The 13,971-nt window shown below is 40.8% G+C and overlaps 1 protein-coding gene across 3 annotated transcripts in view; it reads right to left on the reverse strand.

Annotated features, from left to right (window-relative positions):
- Positions 1-367: 367 nt before the first annotated feature.
- Positions 368-13,971, reverse strand: part of hepacam2 (HEPACAM family member 2) — a 107,521-nt gene continuing 93,917 nt past the window's right edge. For 2 of the 3 annotated variants that reach the window (XM_043689951.2, XM_043689948.2), the window contains 3 exons: positions 10,958-11,034; positions 3,911-4,032; positions 368-946 (listed from right to left, as the gene is read on the reverse strand). In XM_043689951.2, the coding sequence (XP_043545886.2) occupies positions 3,931-4,032; positions 10,958-11,034 (179 nt within the window). In that variant the 3' untranslated portion in view covers positions 368-946; positions 3,911-3,930. Of the gene's footprint in view, positions 947-3,899; positions 4,033-10,957; positions 11,035-13,971 lie in introns of all 3 variants that reach the window. The other variant, XM_043689949.2, reaches the window with a different exon arrangement.

Raw genomic sequence — 13,971 nt, forward strand, 5'->3', positions numbered from 1 at the left:
GTCAAGGACGACTTACTGATATGGACTTTGATGTGATAACTGCTCCCAAAGGGTCTATCCAACATTTCTTCAGCAACTATTATAAATAGTTGGCCATGCAAAAGCCTGAAACATTTGAATATTTATAGCTGCTATTGTAACATTTTGGCAAGAATCATACAATGTTACACATATTCAGCTGTATCTGGATTCTTAAAAGGTAGAAGAATTTCACAAAAAGAAAACAGTTATATTTGCAAGTTTCTGAAATATCAAAAGCCAGTTTTAGTTAAGAGACCTTCACTCCTTTGAATTTAAAATTGTTGTTCATTCACACACCCATTTTTACATGACTTCTCTTATTCAGATAAATGTGCATGTCATGGGAAACAGTACAAAAAATAGAGACAATTTAATTAAGTGGTTTACAATTCAATGTCTGGTAGTCTGGAAGAAAATATCATTATTCTATAGACAGTTTCAGCTAGGCAAAAGGGAAGACTTCCATCCTATCAGGATTGAGAAGGACTGAGATTTATCCTTTTTAAAAGTCCTTTATCTATTAATATGTTCTGCACATCATTATATAATTAAAGTCTCATAGAAAATGTAAACCAATGCTTACACAGGATGTTAGAGACAATTTATGAGTAAAGACAATGATTGCATAATGCTTAAAATGAATTATAGTCATTAAACATATTCTTGATTTCATATTACATTTTCTGCAGAAACATTAGCACGTGACATTGATTGAAGTATGTAGATAAATAATTGCAAACTGCATCACTAGTTGTTTTTTGTTTCTTGGGAGAAAATGCTTCTCTTTGATTGGCCAAATTACTGGAATGTAAAATGTTCCATTTTTTGATGTCTGACCTTGTCTGTCATTAATGTTTGTTTCAAAACAAACGGACATTGCATGACTGTCTCAATCTTCTTGCATCTGACAAAATGCAGCATCCAACTGGTAAAAAAGAGAAAATCCAAGTTTACTGTACTTTGAAATCCATGTGTTCACAACAGTTTGCCTGCCATATTTACTGTACACACACAATACATTAGCTTCTGCATGTGAATACTTGGGAAATATAAATCTTATATTAGAAATATACTTTGAAAAATCAACATGCCATGTCTGATTTCGGTCATTTTTTAGATCCCAAGATAGATTGAATTGTAAACATACTTAGCTTTGTAAAAGAGGAATAGTTACTCTACCAGTGCATCATTCAAATGAATGGGTTTCGTTCCTTTTATTACAGTTGAACATTGACAAAACTATTGCAAGCCCTGTCCTGTGAGCCCCAGTAAATATAGGCAAGGATAAACCAGGCTTTATTTAAAATAGCAGAAAAGGTCAATTTTTAGGATCTAGATTCAACCACTTGTAATGAATCTGTAATGAACTGCCTCATGGAGATTGCGATTTTGTAATATTGTTTGAGATTGATTAAGTAAAACGTGTGGGTGGATTTTGTCACTGGAGGTGAAAATTAAAAGGTGGGAATGATTCTGCATTCTGATCCCGCATTCAGAAACTGCTTCCATAACCGGGTTGCTGCAAATTGGGATTTGCCCCTTAGAAAAACCCAGTCCATGCCAGAGGTTAGTCTACCATCTCAATCAGCAGATCCAATGAGGAACTAAGGGAAGATGGCCCCTGAGCAGGCTGTCAAAAGGCCTGCCCAAGTTCCCAACTTTTTCAAACGTTGAACTGATCTCTTATAAATGGTGTCACGGGTCTATGTTCAGTGCTGGCATTTAAAATGCAGAAATTAACTCCCTGCCCCTTCTGAGAGATGGCCCAATCAAAATTGATGCCTGCCCAATCAAAATTGATGCCTGCCCAATGAAATGGCCAATTAGTCATTTATGACTGCTGGTAAGCCTATTTATATTTTTGAAATAAAGAGAAAGACAGGAAATACTGGCAATACTCTGCAGTTCTGGCATAATCTATGAATGAAAATCAGATTTAGCTGGCTGGATTTTATGGCCTCCGCTTGTGTGTTTTCACTTGGGCCTTGGTCATGGCAAGAATGCAAAATTAGTTGAAAGTCTAGTCCAGCTTCTCCTCACTTGCCCCTAACCTGTTCCCCATAACATAGAGGTTGAGTAAGACACCCAGTAGATTGCCTGCTTGAGGAATATTAAGGCCCTTGACTGAGAAATTGAGTGCCGATTAAAGGCCTCAGTCCACCTCCACTCTCATATAACCATGGGCAGTCGCAAGTAGACCAGAAAACAAAGCCCATTCTTAAAAACAACTGTTTTGAAATGGTGATAAAGAAAATGGTGTATCGATCCAGAGGGGCCCTGTGCACATAAGGGAGACCATCCTCAAGATGTTCTCGTCCCTTTGTTTCTTTCTACATGGCCTCCAAAACACAATCAGATCCCCTACAAATCTCTCCCTTCCTGAGATTTTCCAACCCCTTCCCAGCTTAAAAAACCAGAACTTATCTCATTCTGGTCCTCATTGCTTTTCTTCCTATAGATGCCCACAGCCCTGTCTGTGTTCATTACGAGCTCTAGCCACCAGCTCTCGAGAGCGGGTCTTCAGTCCTTTGTGGGGAGGCGATCTGACACCAGCCTGTTTATGTTGCCCTCTGGATGTCATTGCTGTGAGGCTGGCTTCTTAAATGATGGGGTTGACCCTCCTTCCAGTGGGGATGAGCAGCATGCCTCCCTGGAAACTAGACCCACCCAGACTGGAAATGTTTTGATGTTCTCTCTCCCTGGATGTTGCCTACTGCCAAAGATTTCCAATATTGTCTTATTTTATTTCAAATTTCCAATATGTGCAGTAATTTTTGCAAAATGCCTTTGAATTTCTATTTTTGACCTGGTTCTGTTAGTGTTGGTAACTGCAGTTGACCACAAAAAAGTCCTCTGACAATGACCATGTTTTTTCAGGCTGCGTTCATTGCTGAAGATCCCAGAAGTGGAAGATCGGAAAGCTAGCATCTGCTGGGAGAAAATAGCAAAGGAGGGAATGTCACAGACGATCTCTGTAAACCACAAACTAACTCCTGTTAGTCAAGCAGCTGTACACACCAGAGCTGTGTCACTTATTACATCACCAACTGCAATCTTGAATAGGTCACATACATTGGTGTCTGTGACTTTGAAGGTGACTGCAGCTTTGGACTTCTAAATGTCAGGATTATTCTAGCTCGAGCAGGTGACATTAGTAACACCAGTTAATTTGTGATTCACCTCTGTATCCAGCAAGAGCAGCCTTTGCTCAGGAAAAACAATTTGTCTCCTTCTAAATGGTGGTCACAAAGCAGGGAAACAGGGCTGTCTTTTGCCAGGGTAGGATGAACAATTATAGAGCATAATAATACAAGCAATCTTGCTTCTCCAAATCAAGATATTGGACTACCACAGGAAACATCCATTACTGGTGATACAATGAGCATGCTGGTCATACTGGACCTTCATTTCGAAGTATACAAGATGAATGGGACTAATATGTTGTATTTGCCAGTTTTATTGCTTTTCACATCTGGATATAAGTGGACAAGAGTGCTTCCATTGTAGTTGGTATGCGAGATTTAGCATTACATCATGCAGCACTATGCCAGATTTCCTACATTTATCATGATGCCCTTAACCTTAGCCAGTCTTTAATCCACCCTCACCCATCTCTTGTACTCAGTGCATGCGTTATCAAACTGGTTTCTTTGGAGAAGGAATATACCTACATAGCTCATACCACCTGTAAGGAAACTGATTTTAACTCCAGCCAGTTTTTGCCATCCATTCGCACACAACTGAAGCTGAGATGTAGCCGCAAAAAAAGTTTTCAGGCATCAGAAATAACACTCACATCTCAACAATCCAGCTGAATAGGTCATTCAATCTCTGCTGAACATTTTTGGAAATAAGGATGTTCAACATAATATAATTACCAAATTTCTACCTGTTGTGATCGATAAAGCATCAGGATGTTTTTGGTGAATGACAAATTACTTCATAAACAGTAGTGTGAGCATTTGGCTCTCGAATAATGTCATACACTGTTTTCAATTTTTCCGGCCGAACCTAGAATATATTAAATAAGCAAAACACATTTATCTTATGTTGTATTAAAATTCCCACATACTATAGAAAAGTGTAACAGTAAACCACATGTGATTTAGATTAGTTGCAGTACAATCTAAAAAGACAACTTCCGTGTTTTAAAAATAGCAGGTCTGGCAACATCTGTTGAAAAACAAGCAGAGTTAATGTATCTCGTTGAAAATAACTCTTATTCAGATTTGAAGGAAGATAGATATGTGATAGGTGTTGTACTGTTAAAGTAGGTTGGGGAGGAAAAATAAAAGGCACATTATCACAGCAGGCAAAAATGTTGTTCTGCCTACCACAACTGAAGAAATGTGGAATGTGGTATATAAATTTCAGTACTGGTGTAATGCCAAGTTTGTAAACTGTCTGTTTATAGGGTAGAAGCAATACAGTGTCCATATTGTTTGGCATGTTTATTATGTCAAACCAAAAGCAACAGCATTATGCTGACTGTATCAGTAAGCATTTATTGTTTGTCTGTCAAAGGAAGTAGCCACATTAATGAAATAATGTAAAATATTACATAAATCAGCATGATGGGAGAGTATAATCTATTTAAACTGTTTTTGACAACCGAGATGATGGGTTTTTGGCAGTATAATAGGCAGCCCTTTGATATCGCAGTACCAACAATGAATGTTCTCAAGGCAAGGCTCGGCTAAACCTCTCTCCCCGATATCTCTGATGTAAATGTTTTTTGTCAAACTCAGAGGAATAGGTGGCACGGTGGCACAGTGGTTAGCACTGCTGCCTCACAGCACCAGAGACCCGGGTTCAATTCCTGACTCAGGCGACTGACTGTGTGGAGTTTGCACATTCTCCCCGTGTCTGCGTGGGTTTCCACCGGGTGCTCCAGTTTCCTCCCACAGTCCAAAGATGTGCAGGTCAGGTGAATTGGCCATGCTAAATTGCCCGTAGTGTTAGGTAAAGGGGTAAATGTAGGGGTATGGGTGGGTTGCGCTTCGGCGGGTCGGTGTGGACTTGTTGGGCCGAAGGGCCTGTTTCCACACTGTAAGTAATCTAATGAATCTAATCTAAAGTTCTACCAGCAGCAGTGTGACATTTTCAATCACAAATTGATGCGCACATAAGCCCAGATGAAGTGCTATCTTCAACTGAAGCAAGATTGGAAACAAAAAGGTACTTGAACCAAAAAACCCAGGTGTAATTTAGTCACCATTTATAAATTATATATTCAGCCCATATGATTAAATTTTAATGCTATCCTGGGGAGATTATGATTACAGTGTGATAAGTGTAGACAAACAGGGCTGATTCTTATGTCGTAGCTGCGGCCCCACCGACTAAAAAGTCAGGGCCGAGCCTGTCTCTGCTGGCCTACAAAGCTGTAAACAGATCTTCTCATAGTCTGTTAGTTAATTACGTGAGACCATGGCTTCCGATCCCTTCTGAGACTAAGACCCACCTCCGAGTGCTGCTGACCAATCAGATGGCTGACATTTCTCCAAAGCCAACCTGAAGTGGGGGAGTAGCTTGGGGGAGTGCAGTGGTCAGGAGTCTAGATGTCTCAATAATGGTAGCCTTTCCACTGGGGATCCTTTACTGGATAAATCATCCTAAATAGGAGGGATGCCCTTTCGCTGAGCCTGCAGGTCGGATACCAATGTTGATCTCGTCACCACACAGCATCTTCATTTGCGAGTACTGGTACAATACCAGTACTGGCAGGAAGAAGCCCTTAACTAACCATTAATTGGTTGCCCAATGATCTCAGTTGACCTTCAAGTACAGGTTACCCATTATCTATTCCACCAAAGATAAAACACAGCAGAGGCAGGTAGGTGATGGGTGTTGTACCTGTCCTACAGTCCCATCCAATATTACACTTCCCAGCCATACCTTTCCACCCCGACTTCCAACAGAGAGATGGGGAGGTGCAGGAGATAATAAAATTTCAGACCCTTTTCAATTACAACTAGGAATGGGCAATAAATGCAGTCCCAGTCAGCAACACCCACATCCCACAAAATGAATTGATAATAAAAAAATAATTTATATAATATAAACATTTATTTTATATAGTTAGGTATCTATTCTTAAAAGGGACTTTGAAGGTTATAATAATTTAACTTTGTGCTAATTCCAAAGTTGATATTTATCCCTACAGTTTTTCCAAACGGAAAAAAATGTATGATGGATTCAATCTAGTTATCAATACTAAAAAATGGGTAGATACTAAACAATTTACTAAAGAAGTTACTTTTGTGGTGCAATGCTAATATGTTAATATACTGGCAAAATATGAAGAAATATGAGAGGAGATACAGGATAAATCAACCTAACACTCCTGCTATGTAGTGGCATTGCCAGATGTTAAACTAACAGGTCACTTTTCCAATTTCCCACCCTCAAGACATTCTTTTATATTCTACCCATGTCTGGTGTAAAACAAAGAGAAAAATACATTTTTGTGCTCGAGGGGGCAATTCTTTCTAAGTATTATAGAGGTAAGATTAAAGACCTAGGATTTCCTGTAAAACGTCAGACCCCTTTTCAATAACAAACATGACAGGAACCTTCCTGATAATTAGGTTGAAAGGGTCTCTTCACACCTGACAGCAGGTGGACTGCAACGGTTCAAGAAAGCAGCTTACCATCACCTTTTCAAGGGCGATTGGGAGGGCAATAAATGCTGGCCCAGCCAGCAATGCCCACATCCCACAAAATGCAGTCAGAATGCTGGTTTACCCATACCATTACCATCCCAAGCTATGTTTGGGTATGCTAGAACTGACAATGAACAATGTTCGACTGGAACTTTCCAGGAAGCAGGTGGGTTCCATATTGTGGACAAATTAAGACAATGAAATAAAATGAATGTTCAAGTGGCAAGAAAACAGAAGGCATGCTTCATCACACTGGTGGTTTGGCCTTTCACAGTGATGACGAGAGAGCTGTTAATGAAAATTTAATAGCAATCTTGAGGCACCTCTCCCTGCTGATTCCACCTTGGTGGTGTGATTACCAATATGTCATTGCTGTCTTCCACTTGGCCTCTCAGCATTCGGGTCCACTCATCATCTTCATTTGGAAGGCAAGTGTTTATTAATTGGACAGTCCTACAAGTCATTGTCAGATGATTATTCCTGCCATGTGGCAGGGCTCACATTTCTTCCCAATTACAAAGCTTTTATAGATTTTTAGGGCAAAATTCTCAGCCTCAAGAATTCAGAGATGGATGTAGGGTGTCTTTGCCAGGCGTGTTGTGGGTTGTTCCATCTTGCAGATATGCCCTGTACCTTTAAGGAACATGTTAATGATGTCATCACCATATTGTGACATGCGACCTCACAGTATAAAACTTGTGGTTTCCAGCTTACTGAGTCCTGTCCTTTAGCAGTGTGACACGTTGACAGATGTGTGTACATCTGAACTGCTTGATTTTTGCTGAGGTAAACAAATGCCTGTGACTGCAATGACATATGTAGAAAAGTGTGGCGGGAAAAGCTCAGCAGGTCAGGCAGCATTCAAAGAGCAGGAGAGCCGATGTTTTGGGCATAAGCCCTCTATCAATGACATATATTGGGTGTTGTTTGTTGCATTCTTCAGCACAATGTAACCCATATCTAATCATCATGTAAAACATAAGTACAGGCATCACAGCATAATTGTCGCCAATCCTACGTAGATTGTGCTGTAGAATCACAGTGTGGAAGCAGATGATTCATCCCATCAAGTCCATACTGACCCTCTGAAGAGCATCTCACCCCAACCTACAACCCTACCCTATCCCTGTAATCCTGCATTTCCCATGGCTAATCAACCTAGCTTGAATATTCCTGGATACTGTGGGCAATTTAGCATTGCCAACTCACCTAGCCTGCACATCATTGCGCTAAAGAAAGGTCCAATTTTTGGACTATTGGAAAAAACAGAAGCACCTGAAAGAAACATATGCTAGCACAGGGAGAACATGCAAACTCCACACAAACAGTCAGCTGAGGGTAGAATTGAAGCAGGATCCTGAACACTGTGCAGCAGCAGTGCTAACCACTGAGCCAAGATGCCACCTCACAGCATGCCTTGGTGACATCACATCAAACTGAGATCAGGGTATAGGGATTTCAAGCTCAAATTGAAAATTGTGTTTCAAGTCTCTATCGCTTTCCAGGTTAACACTATTTTCATGTCATCACCACTGCAGGGACAATCTCTCATTTGGGCATTTAAACTAAATGCTAATGATGTGGAGTGAAATCAAAATTCCTCTCTATTATTTTCTTTACACACACACATGCACACACACACACGCCAAAGGAATAAAAGTCACAGATTTGTTTGTGGAGAGTGGATACTTAACATTTGCAGCCATTGCAGTGGAAGTTACCACTGCCACTGATAGTTAGACAGGTACTTTTTTGAGATTCTTGGTTTTTTAGGTTGTTTGAAGTTATTTTGTCCTGATTTGTTTTTAAACTGGTTTGCAGTTAGTGAAGTTCTTTATTTGCAATGCATGGGTAACTAGGGGCTAGTTCTTTGACCATGACCTTCAAAAACACTGAGGGGAGGTCGAGGCAGCCATGGCTGACAAAGGAAGTCAGAGACAGTATAAAAGCAAAATAAATAGCATACACTATGGTGAAGATTAATGGGAAACCAGAGGATTGGGAGGCCTTTAAAAACCATCAGATGACAACTAAAAAAGCAATAACAGAGAAGATGAAATGCGAAGGCAAGCTAGCGAGTAATATAAAATAAGGTAGGAAGTTGTTTTTGATGTCTAAAAGATAAGAGAGAGGCAAGAGTGGACGTTGGACCATGAGAAATGAAGTAGTACTGGGAACAAAGAAATGGCAGGGGAACTGATTTCAAAGGTGCATGCACTCACAGAAATGAAGTCAATGGGGTAAAACCATGTGTTCTTTCCAGGACAATATTTCTCAAATGATGTACATAACTTGTATAATCAAACCATAAGTACCTCTTAATATCATGTCTACCCTGATACCTTAACTCAGTACAGCAAGCCATTCAGCCCATCGTGCCTGCACTAGTTCGACTACTCAGTGCCAATCTCCTGTCCTTTCCCAGAGTTCTGCAAACCATTTCCATCCAAATAATCATCCGATGTCTCAACTGAACCTGCCTCCATCCGATTTGCAGGCAGTGCATTCCAAACCCTAACTACTTGCTATGTGAAAAGGTTTTTCTCACATTACTCTTGCTTCTTTTGCACATCACTTTAAAATAATGCCTTTTGTTCACTTTTTCTTTGATGGGCGGGAACAGCTCCTCCCTGTCTACCATGGTTTTGAAAATCTCCATTAAATCTTGTCTCAGCCTTCTTGTCTCTGAGGACACAGTACCAACTTCTTCAATCTATTCTTATAACTGAAGTTTCTCATTCCTGGAACCACTCTTGTAAATGGCTTCTGCACTCTCTCCATTGCATTCACATCTTCCCAGGATGTGGTACCCACAACTGTAAACGATACTCCAGCTAAGGTCTTACAGAAGTTCATGTGCTCGTGTGTCCTATGCCCATTTTAATAAATACAAGGGATAAAATTGGTGGTATAGTGGACAGTGAGGAAGGTTATCTAAGATAACAAAGATCTTGATCAATTGGGTCAATGGGCTAAGGAGTGGATAAATGTGGAGTATTGCATTTCAGTAATGCAAACAAGGACGGGACTTATGTAATTAATGGTTGGACCCTGGGTGCTGTAGTAGAACAAAGACTGAGGGGTTCACATACATAATTCTTTGACATGCATGTCACTGGTAGTCAGGGTGGTTGAGAAGGTATTTAGCATGCTCACCTTCATTGCTCAGACATTTTACTACAGGAGCAAATTACTGCAGATGCTGGAATCTGTACTGAAAGCAACAAATGTTGGAGATCACAGTCAGTCAAGCAGCATCCTGGAGACAGAGTAAGCTAACGTTTCGAGTCTAGATGACTCTTCATCCGAGCTGACAAGTTAGTTTGTTTTCTCTCCATGGATACTGCCTGACGCACTGTAGTCTCCAGCACTTTTTGTTTTCATTTGAGTACAAGAGTTGGGATATCATGTTGACATCATACAGGATGTTGGGGAGACCTCTTCTGGAGTACTGTATGCAGTTTTGGTTACCCTGCCATAGGAAAGATATTATTAAACTGGAGCGGGTAGGAAAAGATCCACCAGGATGGTGCTGGGAATGGAAAGTTTGAGATATAAAAATACATTGGGACTCTTTTCATTGGAGTGTAGTAGGTTGATGGGTGATCTTATTGACGTTTATAAAATCATGAGGGGCACAGATAAAGTGAATGATATGGGTCTTTTCCCTAGGGTGGTGGAGTTCAATACTAGGGGCATATTTTTAAGCTGAGAGGAGAAATATTTAACAATCACATGAGGGGCAATTTTTTAAACAGAGGGTGGTTCATGTGCAGAATGAACTGCCACAAGTGGTGAATGCAGGTAAAGACATTCAGATAAGTTCATAAATAGGAAAGGTTTGGAGGGATGTGGGTCAAATGCAGGCAGGTGGACTTGTTTAGCTTGGGAATATGTTTGGGGTGGACTGTTTGGACCAAAGAATCTGTTTCCAAATTGTATGACTCAATGATTCTATGACTCTATGCTTTATTAACTGCTCTTTCCACCCAACCTGCCACTTTCAATGATCTGTGCTGAATTCGATCAATTCCTCTGGTTCCAAATATCTTATTTCTACAAGGTTCTGCTTGAGTGATAAGAGCTGTGAGGTGTCTACAGTCAAACAATAATAACGTTTCTCAAAAGCGCAATATCTACTTTTACAGTTGGATTGTTCAGCAAAATGAAAGCAGTTCAATTTTAAAATGTGCATGTAACAGGTTTCGTTAAGTGTTAAACAAATGTTAAACTTGTAAAACCTGTTTTGCTGATCAGGCCAACACACGCACCTGTTGAAACTGTGCTGGCTCTGGCACAGCAACAAATTCATATATTCCATAATCATCCACAGGAGGTTCTCGTTCCTCTGAAAACAAAACAGAAATGATTGATTGAAGTGGGAAAGTCAGAACTATTGAACAATATCCCAAACTTGCAAGTCTGGGGCATGCATGCATGACAGTGTTTTTTTTTGTAAATAGTAATGTTTCAAAAGTATAGCATTATGGTTTGAAAGCATAAAAATCAATCATCTGTAAGACAATATCAAACTGTTAGTCACACCTTCTCTTTGTATTTGTCATGGATAGTCAATTTGAATCAGCAGTTGGCTGCAAAATTTGGATCTGTAGTACAGCTGGAGCCAACCTGATGGAAGTCCGAAACCCTCCAAGTAAGACACAAAGCTCACTATCATTTTTGGTTTTGCCAAATTGCACATAAGAGTCATACAGCATAAAAACAGAACCTTCAGCCCACCGTGTCTTTGCCAACCAAAGAACACCAAACTATTCTAATCCCATTTACCTGTTCTTGGTCCATAGCTGACTGTTCCCAAAGTGTATGCCCCTCCACCAACCTCTCAGGCAGTACATTCCATATTTCTGTTACTGTCTGACTGAAAATTGATTTCCTCAAATCCCCTTTAAACCATTTACTCCTCACTTTAAACTTATGTCCATTGGTCTTAGACACATCTGCCATGGGAAAATATTTTCACAATTTACCTTCTCTATGTCTTTCATAATTTTGTACATCTCAATCAGATTCCCCCCTCAGCTTCCTCTGATGTTGGGAACACATTCCAGATAATTTGATCTCCCCTCATACTTGAGATTTTCTATCCCAGGTAACATCCTGACGAATCCCCTCTGAATGCTCCTCAGTGTAATCACACCCTTCCAATAGTGTGGTGACTAGAAATGCAGATAGTATTCCATCTGTGGCGGAGGCAATATTTAATAAAATTACATGTGTTTACTGTGGAGAAGGACATGGAAATATAGAATAGAACATAGAAGAATACAGCGCAGTACAGGTCCTTCGGCCCTCGATGTTGCGCCGATCCAAGCCCAATGTGGGGAAATACTTGGTGACATCTTGAAATATGTCCATATTACAGAGGAGGTGGTGCTGGATGTCTTGAAATGCAGCAAAGTGGGTAAATCCCCAGTACCTGATCAGAATCCCAACAGTGTGGAAACAGGCCATTTGGCCCAACAAGTCCACACCGGCCCACCTAAGAGCAACCCACCCCCCTAAACTATATTTACTCCTGACTAATGCACCTAACACAATGGGCAATTTAGATGGCTAATTCACCTGACTTGCACATCTTTGGACTGTGGGAGGAAACCAGAGCACCGGGAGGAAACCCACGCAGACACGGGGAGAATATGCAAACTCCACACAGACAGTTGCCCGAGGCATGAATTGAACCCGGGTTACTGGTGCTGTGAGGCAGTAGTGCTAACTACTGAGCCAACATGTCACCCCCAAGAACTCTGTGGGAAGCTAGGGAAGTGATTGCTGTGCCCCTTGCTGAGATATTTGTGTCATTGATAGTCACAGGTGAGGTGCCGGAAGACTGGAGGTTGGCTAACGTAGTGCCAAGTTGTTGGAGGGAATCCTGAGGGACAGGATGTACATGTATTTGGAAAGGCAAAGACTGTTTAGGGATAGTCAGCATGGCTTTGTGTATGGGAATTCATATTCATATATTCATATGAGGACAGAGCGGCAGACGTGATCTGTATGGTCTTCAGTAAGGCGTTCGACAAGATTCCTCATGGGAGACTGGTTAACAAGGTTCGATCTCATGGAATACAGGAAGAACTAGCCATTGGGATACAGAACTGGCTCGAAGATATAAGACAGAGGGTGGTGGTGCAGGCCTGTGACCAGTGGAGTGCCACAAGAATCGGTGCTGGGTCCACTACGTTTTGTCATTTATATAAATGATTTGGATGTGAATATAGGAGGTATAGTTAGTAAGTTTGCAAATGACACCAAAATTGGAGGTGTAGTGGGAAGTGAAGAAAGTTACCTCAGAGTACAATGGGATGTTGATCAAATGGATCAATGGGCTGAGGAGTGGCAGGTGGAGTTTCTTTAAATAAATGCAAGGTGCTGCATTTTGGAAAAGCAAACCTTAGCATGACTTATATATTTAATGGTAAGGTCCTAGGGAGTATTTCGAAACAAAGAGACCTTGGAGTGCAAGTTCATAGCTCCTTGAAATTAGAGTTGCAGGTAGATAGGATAGTGAAAAGTGCATTTGGTATACTTTCCTTTATTGGTCAGAGTATTGAGTACAGGAGTTGGGAGGTCATGTTGCAGCTGTACAGGACGTTGGTGAGGCCACTTTTGGAATATTGCATGCAATTCTGGTCTCCTTCCTATTGGAAAGATGTTGTGAAACTTGAAAGGGTTCAGAAAAGATTTATAAGGATGTTGCCAGGGTTAGAGGACTTGAACTATAGGGAGAGGCTGAATAGGTGGGGCTGTTTCCCTGGAGCATCGGAGGGGTGACCTTATAGAGGTTTATAAAATCATGAGGGGCATGTTTAAGATAAATAGAGAATTTTCTTTTCCCTGGGATGGGGGAGTCTAGAACTAGAGGGCATAGGTTTATGGTGAGAGGGGAAAGATATAAAAGGGATGTAAGGGGCAACCTTTTTATGAGGGTGGTGCGTGTATGGAATGAATTGCCAGAGGAAGTGGTGGAGGCTGATACAATTACAGCATTTTAAAGGATCTGGATGGGTATATGAATAGGACTGGTTTAGAGGGATATGGGCCAAGTCCTCGCAAATGTTAGGATATCTTGTCAGTATGGATGAGTTAGACTGAAAAGTCTGCTTCCATGCTGTACATCTCTATGACTCTAAGTCTTCCCTGTTCCTATACTCTATGCCCTGCCTAATGAAGACAAGTATCCTGCATGCCTTCTTCACCACCCAGTCTACCTGTTCTAACAATTTCAGGGATCTATGGACTAATACACCATGGTCCCTTTGTTCCA

Source organism: Chiloscyllium plagiosum, unplaced genomic scaffold, assembly GCF_037043375.1.
Source record: "Chiloscyllium plagiosum isolate Xiang-an unplaced genomic scaffold, Cpla_swu_hap1 HiC_scaffold_5, whole genome shotgun sequence".
Classification (NCBI taxonomy): domain Eukaryota; kingdom Metazoa; phylum Chordata; class Chondrichthyes; order Orectolobiformes; family Hemiscylliidae; genus Chiloscyllium; species Chiloscyllium plagiosum.